Here is a 16,158-nt window from a genome sequence, read left to right on the forward strand (position 1 = left end):
CATCACCGAGCAGCAATGCTAAGCTGCAGCTCACTGTGGTAAATGTAACCGAGTCACTGCGTCACCATGGAAACAGGCTTCATGAAAACCGTTACCTACAGTAGGTACACTAGTCTCATTTGTTCCCAAGTATCAAAGTTTTTTTCCAAAACAAGATCATTTTCAATTTTTTTCCTCAAATATCCCTTCACATTTTTTGTTCATATTTATGTAAACCAACTGTGAAGTTTTACACACCCTCTGCTTGACATTCTTGCACATCCTGCAGAAAACTGTGCAGCTTATTTGGAAACAACTGACTATTTTACTTTTCTATAAAAGTATCTTGAATTGTCAAATGTATTTTTTCTATGTTATAGCCTATTATACTTTGACTTTTTTTTTTTTTTTTTTTTTTACAACATACTAGCCTATACGGTGACTATACCATGACTTTTAATTTTCTACAATATAGGCTACTATGCTGATTGTTGTTTTGTTTTCTTTTTTTTACGACATAATATAGTATTGACTTTTTTAGGCCTACTAAGACTTTTTTCAACATGCTATACTATGACTAATGTTATAGCCCATTATGGCTTTTTTTTCCATTTTTCCGACATACCATACTGTGACTTTTTTCATATTTTATGACATGTTATACTATGACTTTTCCCCCATTTTTAAAGACATACTAAACTATGACTTTTTGTGACATACTATACAGTCACATTTTTAGATTTTATTGATATAGTATACTATGACTTTTTTATGACATACTATACTGTCACTTTTTTACTATATAGTATACTATAAAACATTTTTTAATGCTATAGGCCTACTAAGACCTTTTTTTTCAACATGCTATAGTATGACTATGGCTATAATATGACTTTTTTCCATTTTTTTCTGACATACTATACCATGACTTTTTTTTATTTTTTGCAACATACTATACTATTATTTTTTTCATTTTTTAAAAACATAATATACTTTGACTTTTTCATTTTTTTTATAGCAGATTTGCTGGTACTCAGCTGAGTTTAAGCCTGTGGTTACAATGCAGTGCAGTAGAAGCCATTTGGTATTATATGCCGTATGTACGTGTGTGCATATATTTCTCCACAAGGGAGCAGCAAAGTATACAAAAAAAGAAAACGCTACATGTCCTCACTTCTCTTCTTGATAATAATTCTGCTTAAATGTGTTTTTGACATGTGAAAAATTTCATTTTTTATCGGCTAGCATATGGCGTATTGTTATATATTAAACAAAAATTGTCCAATCTCAACTGAACGAAACATTAAAATGCTGCTCACTTTTTTAAACGTCAATAATAAGTAGGATAAGTAAGTAGGATAACAGTATTAATATATGATATGGCACGCTGAATGGGGCAATTCTGCCTAGGGAGTACTTTTACCTTTAATGCCCAGACTATGTTTTACTGAGGAATAGTCTCATGTACTTCTTATAGATTTTACCAAAACTGGTTTTGATACCTTATGATTACGTACTGTACTTATGAATCTAAAAAGATTACATTAGTATTTCTTTGTTATACTTTGTAAACTGCATGTATAACTCTATAGGTCTTTTTCACAAGCAGATCATTTGACCTGACAGGAGGCATAGGTATTACTGACACATTTACAATGGCTTTATTCTATTCAGGCATCCCATTATATGTGGGCCAGCATGCACAATAAAGGTAGCTAAAAGGAAATGAGCTATTATTGACTCTGTTATTTAAACCTATGCTTTTCCTACTGCTACATGTCAAACAGTCTTCCAATGACCTCATCCCTACAGTACAGTGATGCTAACAATGTGATCCATTAGGCCACTGGGTGATGAAAATACACTACGTTTTAGATTTAACTGTCTCGGCTATACCATTGTTGAATTACTTTATACATAGAATATAGGTTTGTTGAATGAAAATATTTAGGTCTTTTTTTATCCTTGTAATTGTGACATCCCCACAAAGGTGAGGGAAGGAACATATGGGTATTTTCATTCGAGAGTTTTATCAAAAGGTTTACCTTTTGGTTGGATTACTCTTTCTTATTAATGAACACCCTTCTTAAGTTGGACAAATACCCCTTTTCCATTACCACTTTTGGCCACGCTGAGTGAAACCATGCCATGCCAATTCCTTTTCCCATTATCAGTTATGACGCACCATCAGTGCTAAACCACACCAGAGATGGACTGTCACTGAGGTAGGTCCAAAAGCACAAACGACTGCCCACAAGTAGGTGATGGTGATGTCAGATGAGAAATGTCACAATTCAGCTTCAAGTTTTAGTGATGTTTCAGCAGCATGTTTGAATAGCCTTTACTGCTAATGCCAGGCATAGTGGTTTCAAAGAAGAGAGAAAAGAAAATGTCTAGCTATTGCTCTACGAAAGAAATACAAGCTTGGAGTGAGAAGACCGTACACGATGATCTGGCAGGCGTGACCAGAAATGAGAAGGTCTTTCGAGACATTGCCAGCAAGTTGGAAAGGATGGGGATCCAGTGTACATTGTTGCTCTGCTCAGAGAAAAGAGGCCAATACAAAAGAACTGTAGACCACAACAACACTGGCAGACCGAAGGAAAACGTTTCATGAATGCGGTGCTGTGAGTGAGGCCTGCATCAAACAGAGGCCAAAGGATACAATCGGTGACTATCCTTAGAAGCTTGATGAATGCAGAGAGGAACAGACTGATAAGTTCAAGATAAATATTAGCAAAGTGCTGATAAATGGTTTGGTGAAACTCCAAACATGCTTTGGCCAAGTGACCAAGTTATCATGTATACGGCCGTTTTGTAAACAATGACTAACTTGCGAGCTTTGTTAGCCATTGTTCACATGGTTCTCTGTACATTACCTAGCTAACTAACGATTGATTTATTGCCTAACTATTCATTTCTCACGCGTCTTGGCAGACAAGTTGAGTGATTGTTTTGTTTGGAAGTCAATGCTGTATGTACAGACAGGGTTTTCTGTAGTTTCAGCCCACTATCTGTCCCTACGACAAGTGGACAATCTCCTGTAGAAGACATTCCTCCAATTATTCTCTTGTATTTTCATTTGAGGAGGGGGTTTGTGTCTTTATACATTGTGTTACATTAAAGGTTCCTTTAAGTGCTTTCTTTTGGTAGAATTACAAGGGAATTGAAGGCAACCTAAGTTATTTGCAGTCCCTTTTTTACCAGATCATAGTATCACAGTGGCTCCTCATTTTTAATTGGCTTAAATTGAAGCTGATTGTTATATGACCACAGAGATGTGTGTTTGGTATTACAGAGCATCTGTATTTGAGGAACTAATAAAATTGCAATTTAAATGCCTTTTTTCTGAATGAAATCATACCAAAAAAACCCCCCAGGAAATATCTTTAAAGACATCCCCCCTTCTGACTACTGACTTCCAAACTGAAGCTTTTTCAAGAGAGGTAAACCAAACATGGTGAATGAATGTCTCTGCCTACGCTCTCTGTGGGTCACGAATTCTAAAGCAGTTAACAAAATATACTGTAGCACATAAGGGGAATGATTTAGACCACATAGCTTGGCCGGTTCAAGCTGTTAGTCATTCTGTGTGCAGGGTTTTTTCAATCAATACCACATTTCTCAGGCCCCTCATGTCCCACAATATCAAGGAAATATCCTGGTTGAAATGTATTTTTTAATGATGAGATACCTTTATTCAGTTGCTTGTGAAAATCTTATTCACAGAGAGTAATGAAGTGGAAAAGCGCCAGACACCTCATGCTGTGACTTGACCAGTGATCCCCTGTGCCTCCATTCCTAGAAAAACTGATAACGTGTAAGATGAAGCCATTCAATCAGGTGCTGATGAGACCATGATGTCATGGTGTCACATGTCAGAGGCAGCATTATAGCCTACAAAAGAACAAATCTTAAGGAGGAAAAATGTGGACTATGTTGACCTAAGTTAAGTATTTTTTAATAGAAAATCCTATTTGGTGATTCAGTGAATAATTAAGAACCAAGGTATCTATCAGAGAGAATTGCAGATTGCAACCAGCTGAAGTTTCTCCCGGTTATATCCCTTCAAATCCTACACTGTGGACCTTTTAAATTAGGTTTAGAATGAAAAGTAACCATATTGCAATGTAGCTGTTAACTATGTTTGTCTCTAAATCTGGGGATGAGCAAACCTTTTGCACCTGCCCATAATTGGGCATCAAAAAGAAGCAACAAATCATTCACCATGTTTTCAAATAACGGCTCCCTATCATAAATCACATTAGCCTCATTAGTTTAGGATTCTTCCACATTGTGGTGTGATTACACATCCTCCGGTAGGTTATTATATTTTTTTTCTCATTATTGCAGCCATGTACTCTCCCACAGGCAGGGCTGTGTGTCCACATCACACCATGTGATCTCAGTCCATGACATATATCTGCCCTAATGTGTGGAGGAGAATCAAAGTGCTGCCCGAGGGTGTGCGCACATCCTCACACACATACGCACTTTTATGTCATAGACTATGCAAGACGATGATATCATCCTGATACAAATTAATGCAGTTTTACACATTTATATTTCACACGAGAAAAGATTATTTCAACTGGATCACACTGATTCAGCCACTTAAAATAAACATTATAAGAAAATTTACATCACACATCAGTATCAGATTTTGTAATCTAAAATTTTGCATTACCTTTAGGTTCTTCAGCATGCACAGTACTGATGTTCACATTTATACACTATGCAAATTGTTACTGTTGTGTTAAAAAGACATCAAAAAGCTGCAAATATTTGATTTCATTATATATTAATGTACAGGTGAGAGATGTATATAGTGTATATGGATTTTATATTATTTTTATTTTATTTAATTTGTACTTGTAAAATTTGATCCTTTTTAGCACTCAAACTTTGAAAGAAAAATATTTTGCTTCTGACTCTATAGAAGCTGTAACGTGAATTTCCTGGTGTGGGATTAACAAAGTCTTATCTCTTCGTTTATTTCTTAATATGCTGAATATGTTCCTTAGACACAGCCATTCATATTTTCACATAGACAACAGTAGTCAGCAGCCCTTCTGCAGCAAGTAATGTCAGAAAAACACTTTTTTTTTTTTTAATTTGAAGCTGGCTAATTGTTTTTACCCAGTGGTTTAAATCATTGAGCCCGTTTGTTTTGAAGATTCAGCTCACGGAAAAATCATCTCTAAATTGTCAGAGAAAAAAGGTGAGCACAATTAGTATGTGCTGGGCCAGTGCCCCGTTTGTGAAGTATCGCACAGCAGCAACAGAGAAACAACATTTGTTATTTGAAACTGCTTTATTCAGTGTTTTCACCAGTTTTAATCACCTGGTCCATTTGTTTTTGAGAGGAGGAGACCTCTGTGGATAATTAGGCACATGGTAAAAGCCTCCTGAACAATGAACACTGAAAGGAATCCTAACTGGGAGTTAGCGTGTGGCACACGGGAGAAGGTTTAATTTGCAATCCTTACTGCTAGATGCCACTAAATTCTATGACTCCTACACACTGTTCCTTTAAGGTTACATTTTGAGCAGCTCTGTCACATAATATCGTGACCTTTACAGACTCATTTCAAGCCTTGAGGCAACTTTACATCTGAATACATGTGAGTGACAGAAATCCTCCTCACCTTGACCTCTCACTTGTGATTCATCAGGGTCACCTCTCTGCACATGCAGCGGTGGCAGATGCTTTACAAACAGTCATTCACAAGAACCCTGCAGTATATTTCAAGCTCTCATTACTTCCTGAAAAAAGTTTGATATTGTGGTTTTTGCCATCACTGATTTCAAATATTATGTATCCAGCTGCAACACTAAAGCTCTATTGAGCTATTTCAGTATCAAGCTTTTTTTTTTTTTTTAACTTTAAAAGAGTGATTGTAGGCACAGTGAGCGATGGTTTGCATTTAAAATCTTTGGAGCTGATAATAATTAAGAAAGTTTCAAAAGCGTAGTTTCCAGTGATGCGTCAGTCTGCTCAAGAATACCCCAAGGTTTTTGCAATAGCTTATTGTGCTCTGCCTTTTCCCTTGCAATCAAGCTGATTGATGAAAGGCTCATCAAAAAACGCCCACCACAGTTCCGGGTCACTGTCTGACAGACCTACTTGAGATGGTGGGTCTCCCCGTGTTCACTAATTTAAAGTTGTGCGTGTGTCATTGACTTCGTGATGGACTGCTCTGCTGCGTGACAGACGTCAGGAAAACTCCAAAGCCAAACCTTTCTCTTTCTCAAAGAGGACGAGGGGGTTTAAAGAGTGGGAGGAGGGGAGGAGAGGGGAGGGCTGATACATCTTATGGTCTGGGATCACTGTGTGTGACTGACGTTCTTGATTCATCATCCAACCACCACAGGATGCAGCATGGATATAAAAGCTGGAGCACACCTGCTCACTATAACGACTTCAGACCTCCACCAACTGACCTCAGCCTGTTACCAAAGTTCAGGGTAAGAAGCTGCTGTTCTTTCTTTTAGCTTCTTTTTATTTGTTTGTTAAAGCCTAATAGATTCACTTTGATAATTTAAAATCAGAATTCTAGAAGTTATGTGTTTTTAGGCAATAATTTTTATGAAAGAGGTGTATTTATATCAACTACAGTATTTTAAACATTGTGCTACACCAGTAATGGGATGGACGGTTTATAATCTTCACTTCAGTGTGTCCTTTTCTATTGCTTTTAAATTTGTAAAATATATCTGTATATATCATATAAACAATATCAGCGTAAGAGCTTTTGGTGCTTAGTATTGATGTCTAAATTACTTAATTTTACTTCATTATATTTTTCATCTCTAATATTATCCCACCATGATCAAGAAGAACAGTTTTTTCTATAATGTTCACAAGGGAATTTTAAATTTTTATTGAAATTATATTATCTGATTTTTTTTAGCTGTATTTGCATGAGTGTTATATATTTTTATAGCCATGTTTTCTCTAGTCTTTCTGTTTTCAATGTTCTTCAAAGGTGAGAAGGTGAGTGATACGCTACTGACCAGCATCCCTCCGTCCTCTCCAGTGCCTTCGAGCGACTCCACAGCATGCTGTCTGGGAGAGCGGCTGATGTCCGGCACTGCGTCCTGACGAGCCGCTGGCTGCCTGCAGCTCTGGCGCTGCTCCTCCTCCTCTCCTCCAGCTTCAGCAGCGCTCACAGCACCACGGTGGAGCACGACTTCCACATTGTTCACAATGTTGACAACAGAAGTAAGACATTAGTTTTTTAATTTTTTTGTAACCTGCAGAATATGCTGAAGTAGTTTAAAGAGATTTTAGAGGTGAAAAGTAAAGAAGACAGAGGCAGAACAATAGTAAAACATGTTATATGCACTATGTTTATGGTCTGTTTTTGGCTCTCAGAGCTGAGTTCAGTGTTAGTTGTCAAAAGGCTACAGGTAAACCTACAGGAGTCACATTTTTGTTTGTAAAGAGAACCACTCAGCCCTTTAACTTGGCTCAAAGTAAGGAATACTCTCATCCACTAATTCGTGATGCACCATTTTATCATGCACTGTATTAAAGGTATTATTTTGGCACCATTTACTTCACCTAAACAGTGCGATTACTGCTTTATTTATTGGACTTATTTAAATTTAAATGTGTACATCTATATATTTTCTTAAGTATTTCATTTAGATTGCAGAAGTTAAGGCTGGATTGTTTTATTACTTTACGCTTTTCTAAATACCCTTTAATGCTACTGTATTGTAATGCACTTTAAGTATTACAGTGACCTCAGATTAATTTTTTCATATACTCCTGAACTCATCAAATCAGTTTAGAAAATCATTGATGTTCACATAGACAACATTGCATTTAGACAAGAGTCTGTATAAACAATAAAAAAGAAACTAAAGACTAACAAAAGGGTCTGATTGTACTGATCAATCTTTTAGGTTTCTCATGAAAATTATAATTATATTTTGTTTGTGGAGACACCCCAGGGGAATAGGGGAATATTTTTAACTAACAGATATCACCATGTTGATTACACCCAGGAAGGCAATTATTTTTTATATTACAAGTTTTCTGAAATATGATGTTTATATATGCAAATTAGTCATGCACTGCTTTTCATGTTAATTAAAGCTGGTTCAAAGTTATTGTTTCACTTTGTTGTCATATTAGAGTCAAAGGTTTTCACGGAGGGATTTTTGGATCTTTTTCTTTTTAACTTTTAAAAAATACTGCTAACAGCCATGGTAAATTGCCATGTTTTAAATATTATAAAAATGAAACTATGAATGATGAACAAATCCCTCTGACAAAAACCTTCAGAATATATACAGAAATGAAAACGGAAAGTTTGGTTGATGTAAATGCAACAAAATTGATAATTTTTAATTTGGCTCAGAATATGAGAAAATCGCCTTTTTAAGATATGAGTCTTCTAGACAAAAAAAAAAAAAAACCAACAAGACTATGGGTAAAAGCTTAACTCATATAAACCACCTTCAAACTTTACCACTTGATTATTTTCATTGAGAGGATGATTCTTTGTTTTCTGCAAATTGTATGCTTAAATGATCTAATGTACATTGCCAGAACAGAAATTTTAACTAAAATAAACATTTTAATGTATATTTTGGACATTTTCTTTGCACTAGTGTAAGAGATAACGTTATGAAACCCATAGCCAAAAAATTGAAAATTGGCAAATACATGAAAAAAAAAACTGTGTCCACCTGCTGTAATTTGAGACTAAAAACATTTAAATTAGAATTTTCTTTTTTTCTGGCTGGTTTGATCATTTGATCATCACTGTATTACTGTATTAGTTTTTTCCAGCATTAAGAGACTCGGTGCTCACCCACCTTTTCCCAAAAGTGAATTATATATACTCCAAAAGAACTATTAATATTGTACACATACTTTGTTCCACCTGCAACTGATGCACTTGTGTGGTGTCCAGGTCCAGAAATAGATCCATTCTGGTACGTGGGGCGTGGAGTAAGACCCATCGGGCGCTTTGGGAAAAGGCACAGCAGCGTGGAAACTCTGGGCAGCGGCGGGATGCAGCCTGTTCTCAGGACTTTAGGGCTGCTGCTCAATAGCCTGAGAAACAAAGAGGACCTGGGGAAAGTGCTAGATGGAGAAGACAGGGATTGGTTACCGTGACAGCAAGTCCTCCTCCCCTCATCCACAAACTCAGTGTCGTTTTTTTTAATCTTGATTGAGGTTACTTACTGTTTTGCTCCCACCTGTAATTCTCTCTGTTGTCTGTCATGAGGCCTTCGTTGATAGGATCCGTGATCTGTACATAAAAATGCATTCTATATTGATTAATAAACCAGGATGTTGTGATTATATGCATTCATCACCTTGCCTCCCTGATTTGCAGGTGCACAAGAAACATTTTGTTTTAAAAGACAACACTTTTAAGTTTGCAAATTTTATTCATTTCATAATACATTTTTGTCTCAGAGTACTGTGGCACATAGAGAATCTGTATTTTTTGCTTGTTAATATTTTTCCCAACATGTCACATGGAATTGCAACAAACGATTGCACATAAAAGTGAATGGCCCGCCTGTGGAGCTGTGCACAGTGAACCTCATCGTAGTCATTCACATTGGATTTAAACAGGAACAAAAGTGAGATCTGTCTTTAGCTCTGAGTAAATCTCATCATTTTGAGTATCTGGAACACAGTTACAGCATTTATAAACTTCCTGTGTGAATCCAGCCTTATGACAATTAAACACAGTCTCTTGCACACAACACTGACAGATTGGTCAACTATGATTGGGCAATACACATATTATTCTATATCATATCCATCTTTTCACACATATACATATATTAATAAATTCTGTGATGAGATAATATTCTTTTTTTTTTACATTAGAAAAATACAGGACACTGATGATTGGACCCTTGTGGCTGTGCTTCTCATGGGAAATTTTACATCAATTTTGATAAAACCAGAAACATGCGTTTATACATCGACACCTCTGGAGAACAAGATCGACAAAAGTACAGGATTAATGTGCAAAACCCCGAGATGTGAAAGGCTGGGATGAAAAGGTCACTAACAGAAGGGGCAGAGCATTCATACAGAAGATCACACCTTTAGTTCAACAAGTCTGTTAGGAAACCAGCTCTGCTCCTGAGCTGTAGTCACAGCGAAAAACCTTGACAGCCGTACGCATGGCTAAACTGAGATTCTGACTAATGTGAGTGGTGACAGAGTAAAGAAAAATAACCCAAAAATAAAAGGCATTATTCTCAAATCTAGTTTGTAAGGAGTACAAATACAGTATGAATCATACTAGCCACTCCGAAATGCCTGTTGCCACCCGTGTTTTTGAAACATTTACCATCGTCATTACTGGCAGAATATCAAATGGTAAATGCATGCATACACTGAAAGCACTTTGAGTCATCACACATGAGAGAGTCTGATAGGACTGACTGAGGAGGGCTCCTCTGAGGAGAGAATAAAGCCTTTAATTTGCAATAGTACGTGTTTCAGTGGTATTGCATAAAAACGTTAAGTAAGTACAAAAATAAATTGCTTGTAACAAAATCATGGTTTCATGGCATTTGTAATATAGGTCGTCAGACTTCATTATGTAAAAATCTTTACAGGATTTTCTGAATGCAACAGAAAAGTTCGGACATGACCCAGTGAAGTGGTAACATGAAAATACTCTTTTGTTCAAATAAAAGGCCACAGCATTTAAAAGTAAACGAAGAAAATGACAGAGAGGAAGAAAATGACTTTAGGTTGAAGAATACTGCATGAGGGCTGCCACACCAAACCCGAATGTCATACCAAGGGAGACTTCTGCTGAGCTGAGTTTGTCCGACATTCAGACATTACTCAAATCTTATTTCGACTCATTTCAATGTAGAAGCCTGAAGCTTCCACATTAAGGCTGTAGTTTGTGTGTGTGTCTGTGTGTATGTGTCTACTGAAAACAGATAGTTTCCTTTTCTGAATAAATTGGAGAACACTTCTTCAGCAAATCTTTACAGTCAGCATTTGTTAAAGGAGCAGTTGGACATTGTGGGGAATATTCCTTTTCATTTTCTTGCTAAGAGTTAGAAGATAAAGGTGACACCACGCTTGTATGTGCTCTACCTATTAGAGCTCCTGCCAGCTCACTTAGCTCACACTGTAAGAAATTCGTATTTTAAAAAAGAAATTGTAATAAATATTCTTCCAAGCCCGGTTCTAAGCCAATAAAAGGCCAGAAATTGCTGGATAAAAACACACAGGGTAAGACAACATCACATTTGTGCCTAAAATATAGATTAGGATGAAAACTGTGACTTTCCTGACTTGCAAAAACATATTTTAAATCAAATATCATATGTGAGATTTATGGCACAATTCTAATGGTATAAAAAAATATTTTTTCCCCTCGCCTTTGACTAGTCTATCATATAATTTTTTTCTAAAATAAAGTCTGAGGGGGGACATTGGAAGGGGAGGGACTTGCCACTCTACTAGAGTGGTATCAATCTTCTCATGTAACTCTCATCAAAAAAGACATTATTTCCCCAAACTATTCCTTTAACTTTTTTTTAGACTGTTTATAAGAATGACTGATTTCTCAAGTGTGCTTTGTGTCCCATTATTGCCAGCTAGCAAATTTAGTGGCAAGAAGAACATACTAAAAGTTTTGGCCCTGACACTTGGCGTACCTAAACACTTATTTCCTGGTAAGTGCATGAATTCTTGAAATGGTTAAAATGTGAAGGTGTTACAATCATTCCCCACATGAGGATTACCATCTAAAAGCTGTGTGAGAAAACAGACAATCATCCAAAAAAGCTCTGAAGGGGGTTACAGTATGACAAGACTCCTCACTTCCACGTTTCATTTTGTGAAGAGGAAGATGCAGTATAAAACATGGCTCAGCCTCTTTTTGGGACACTGAATCACAGAAAGTTTCACATGATTTTTCCACGTCTTCATTGTACAGCAAATCACGATACTCTTGCAAACAGATAGAAAAAGGAAATGAGTTATTTTTGTCTGTACAGATATTCTTTTTCAGTTGGGTCATGAGGAGTGTTTGCAGATTTTTAAGGCAGAGACACCGACTGTCGAGTCATCCTTGCTTGATGTTATGTGCGGAGGAGAAAATAACGGAGAAAGTGGAAAAGAGGAAAGAGCCAGTCATCCCTTCTGTGAGGCATTTGACTGACGGGGTACCGTGCCTGGCTGAGTGCTTGTTAGGACACAGGGTGGGTGTTGGCCCCTGCTTGGCCTGGAGCTGGAGGCGGACACTGGGTAAAGGCACTGGATGAGACGGGTCCCCGTCCCTGGGGCTCTGAAGTGGCCCTGAGGGACTCGTTGTGCTGCTGACCGTCACTATGGCCGAAACACTTTCACCTGCTGCTCTGGCTCCAACTTTTCTGAAAAGCAAGCGGCATTAAGCAAAGCAGTATTTTAAAAAGAAGCTTGGGTCATCCAGAAAAAGAGAAACTATTAATAATGTGAATCAGATGAGGGCAGCTTGTATCTAAATGTCAGAACAGTCTTCCAGGCCATAAATTCAGAGCATAGACTGACAAAAAGGACACGCTACTCTGGAATCAATGATATGATTACATGTCTTGGTCACTGATTTTGTGCCATTGTCCTGCCCGCTGTCTCACTTTGGAGCTGTGTTGAAAAAGCCACCCTGAATCAGAGCTATTGTGCAGATGCTACCGAAGAAAGAAAAGAGACAGATATGAAAATAAAGACAGCCCAGACAGAAAGAGGCCATTCACTGATAATGAAAAGAAACCGACTTCTTGTTGGTTGATAAAACAGCCTTATCCTCCTGTACTGCACGTGTTTCCATTTGGCTGCTTTACATCTAATGGAGCTTTTCAGTGGCTTAGTCCCTTTCTGTTGTATTCACTTTTAAATCCATTCAGCTGCCAATCTCTTATTTTAGGACAAAGCCCAAAATGTGTGATGTTAACTAAAGATGAATGAGTGTCTCGTCTCTGTCTCACTTCCCATCTCTGGTTGTGTTTGTCACATGCAGAGCATGTGTATACGAGGCCGTCAAGCAGTGTTTGTGGTTGGTTTGCACTGATATTGTACACTGTAAGTCAGCACCAGTTAGAAGACTCACTTCACTTATGACTAAAATGAAGAGGGATGCACATCATAGCAGTTAAAGTATTAAACCATTCGGATCATTTAGCTCACAGATTTTTAAAAATGGAAAATTATTTAGTAAATTTGCTGTGACTGAAAATTATTTCTACCCTGTTTAATTGGTGATATTTGAGGCATCTTAAGAAAATCATTTTTCAAATTTGGTAGTTGCCTTTGGCAGGAGATAATTCATTTCTTGAACCGGTTAGTATGAATATAATTTTGCTCCTGCGCTGATAACTTTAATTGTTCTACATACAGAAAGCTTGCTACTCCAACTCAAGCAAATACTTTTGTGTTGTGTTTAAAGAAAATACTCAAGGCTAAATAGACGGTGCGCAAATAAGCAATTCATTGGATATCTAATTAAAAATTATTTAATTTTTTTATTTTTATTGGTCACTAATATGACAGTTACACCAAAACTCAGAAAAACAGATGTAACAAAACCATGTTGCAGCTGGATCACAGAGAGCGGCACTCAGTGGACCTTCTCAGCTCCTTTACTGTAAGCAGGATATCAAGAATCATAATTTATTCATCTTGTATCGTGCCTTACTTTAGTGGATCATAAAATATCAGGCATGGAATAATCTGCAGATTCGCTGGTTCAAACTCTTCTATAGATGTCAGTTTTTGAGCCCTAATGAAGGCCAAAATGTTGCTTGCAACAGACTAGCTAAGGTTTTTAGTCGAGACAATTTGTGGCTCCTACCGTCCATTCAAGAGAAGCCAGTGACCACACAAAACACTCACTAAACAGGTCTCTCAACAATTGTGAATCACCACGAGAGTCATACATGTTCACACAAAATATTGGGTGGATTGGTCCAGTAGTTTGTGACATTAGCTGCAGACAGATGGATACACACACTAAGACATCCATGCCAAAAGCCCAGAGAAGATAAAAATGTATGGTTATTTCAATTAGGCATGTATGATATTGAATTTTTTGCTGATCTCTGATATGCAGATATATAATAACTCATTTGGCCAATAACTGGTACCAATATTTTTACTTTTTCCCACCACCTAATTCTGGAGATCAAGTCCCATCTGCAGTGTAATGAACTTCATATTATACAAACTCTTATCATGATGGCCCACTACCAGATGAAGACATAAAATACAGTGCTTTGCAATGTATGTAATACAAATTTATTTTTCAAAATAAGAAAAATACTTGAGCTTATGGTTGATTTTTGTCCACTTTGTCAAATTAAAAAATAAATAAATTAGAAAAATATTGGTTTGTCACACTGGCATGAAATCAGCATGTTGGCTGATTGTGATATTTAATTTCAAATCCATTATCGGCCAGTATCAATGACATGCCGATATTATCGTGCATAATTTCAATAGAGGTTTGGTTATATTTTTTCTTATTGGTTACATTTTATTTATGCATGCATACACATCTTTGTGTCCATTTGTAGTTTTGAGTAAAATAAAAATGAGTTTGGTACCTTTCAGTGGAGGGGCTGGAAGCTTCCTCCTCTGATGGCGTGATGAGTCCAGCGTTTGAGGCTGTAATTATAATATTTGTCTTATACACTTAATACACATAAAAAAATTAATGAATTGTTCCGACTTGCTGCTATATGTTCAAATCTTCTCACTTTTAGTATTATGTTTAGTTACTTCAGTAGTAGAAGGTTTGAGTAGTCGTGCGCACATCTTTCCGTGGGTAAATGTTTCTTAACACACCAGCACTTGAAGATAAATTCTGTGCATAAGTTACCTTAGCCTTTGGCTTGAACTTGGAAAAATGATTGCAGACAGTCACATTCAACCCAGCCGTTTTCAGAGCTGATATCCTGGCCTCAATGTTTGAAATCTTAAAAGGGCACAGACTCCAATTAAAAATACAAAAAAATCAACAGTATCATTGAGTTGAGAAAAATGGGATTTGGGGGCACAAACACAACTGAAGAAGAAAAAAAAGCTGCAGAAAAAAAGGGACAAGTCCTGCAGTACCTGTAGTTCCGACTGCTGAACCTGAGCAGCTGCTGTGGCCACCTGGTCCTCCAGAAAGGCCAGCTCTGTGTCTGTGGTGCCACTCTTAATACTGCGGGCGCACCTCTCCAGGTCCCCCAGCGCACCCTCAAGCCCATACACAGCACCAGCAGCCAGGTACACCTGCACAGAGAAAAAGAGGCATTTACTTCCCACTGGAAATTTAGTTCCCAACAAGACTGAATCTCCACAGCCTTTTCTTATAAGGAGGAAATACACAAAGGGGTAAAACTAAGATGTCCTTTAGCTTACATTCTCCTCCATCTTGGTCAGCCTCTGGTCCAGCCTGCGGGTCTCGCAGCTGCTGGCAATGGGAGAAGCACTCATGGACTCAGTTGGGGTGTAGGTCTCTCCTCCTGCCTCACCAATCAGCTCCTCTGTTGCGTTCAAAACCTTCAGCACCTCTGTTGTGATGCTGCAGAGAGATGCCGCCGAGTACTTCTGCTTCATTTGAAGAACACACACACACACACACACACACACACACACACACACACACACACACACACACACACACACACACACACACAGGGAACACACAATGCAGCAGTCAGTAATCTAGTTGGTAGGTTAACAGCCACAAGAATTAGGGTCATGGATAAACTAAAAAACATTGTAAAAGAATACTTCACCCACTTGAGGAAAACATTTCTCTCGCACAGTGAACCAAGAATCCAAAAACAGAGAAGATTCTTGATGATTGAGGTCTTGGGGGTCCGCATTTAACAACAGCAAAACTATATCAGTGCTCAGTAATCCCCAAAGACATGCATTTTCATCAGGGAAACAAATTTTGCATTTCTAATGAAATCAATGGGATGGACACAGTAAATTACACCATAACCCATAATATCTTTGTTTTTTAATTTTGTGGAGGATTTTTTCAGTCAAGTCCAAATAATACATATTACATAATGCTAACTGATGTTTTTTTTAATCTAAATGTGCACGTTTATAACTAAAACCCTGCTATTTAAAACACAAACATAAATAGAGCGTCTGCGCTGTTTATGCAGAAATACATGTGTTTGGAAGTA

The 16,158-nt window shown here is 37.4% G+C and overlaps 2 protein-coding genes across 8 annotated transcripts in view; one reads left to right on the top strand and one right to left on the bottom strand.

Annotated features, from left to right (window-relative positions):
• Nucleotides 1-6,379: 6,379 nt before the first annotated feature.
• On the top strand, nucleotides 6,380-9,188 carry prlh2 (prolactin releasing hormone 2). The gene is made up of 3 exons (XM_042510023.1): nucleotides 6,380-6,447; nucleotides 6,969-7,204; nucleotides 8,910-9,188. Exons 2-3 carry the CDS (start codon nucleotides 7,042-7,044, stop codon nucleotides 9,113-9,115), a joined length of 369 nt encoding a protein of 122 aa, XP_042365957.1. The 5' UTR covers nucleotides 6,380-6,447; nucleotides 6,969-7,041; the 3' UTR covers nucleotides 9,116-9,188.
• A 232-nt stretch (nucleotides 9,189-9,420) lies between these two features.
• myripb (myosin VIIA and Rab interacting protein b) overlaps nucleotides 9,421-16,158 on the bottom strand; it is a 165,396-nt gene continuing 158,658 nt past the window's right edge. For 4 of the 7 annotated variants that reach the window (XM_042510334.1, XM_042510337.1, XM_042510332.1 and 1 more), the window contains 5 exons: nucleotides 15,374-15,562; nucleotides 15,083-15,244; nucleotides 14,847-14,942; nucleotides 14,572-14,632; nucleotides 9,421-12,366 (listed from right to left, as the gene is read on the bottom strand). In XM_042510334.1, the coding sequence (XP_042366268.1) occupies nucleotides 12,323-12,366; nucleotides 14,572-14,632; nucleotides 14,847-14,942; nucleotides 15,083-15,244; nucleotides 15,374-15,562 (552 nt within the window). In that variant the 3' untranslated portion in view covers nucleotides 9,421-12,322. Of the gene's footprint in view, nucleotides 12,367-14,571; nucleotides 14,633-14,846; nucleotides 14,943-15,082; nucleotides 15,245-15,373; nucleotides 15,566-16,158 lie in introns of all 7 variants that reach the window. The other 3 variants (XM_042510338.1, XM_042510335.1, XM_042510339.1) reach the window with 2 other exon arrangements.

This window comes from Plectropomus leopardus, chromosome 21 (genome assembly GCF_008729295.1).
Source record: "Plectropomus leopardus isolate mb chromosome 21, YSFRI_Pleo_2.0, whole genome shotgun sequence".
Lineage (NCBI taxonomy): Eukaryota > Metazoa > Chordata > Actinopteri > Perciformes > Serranidae > Plectropomus > Plectropomus leopardus.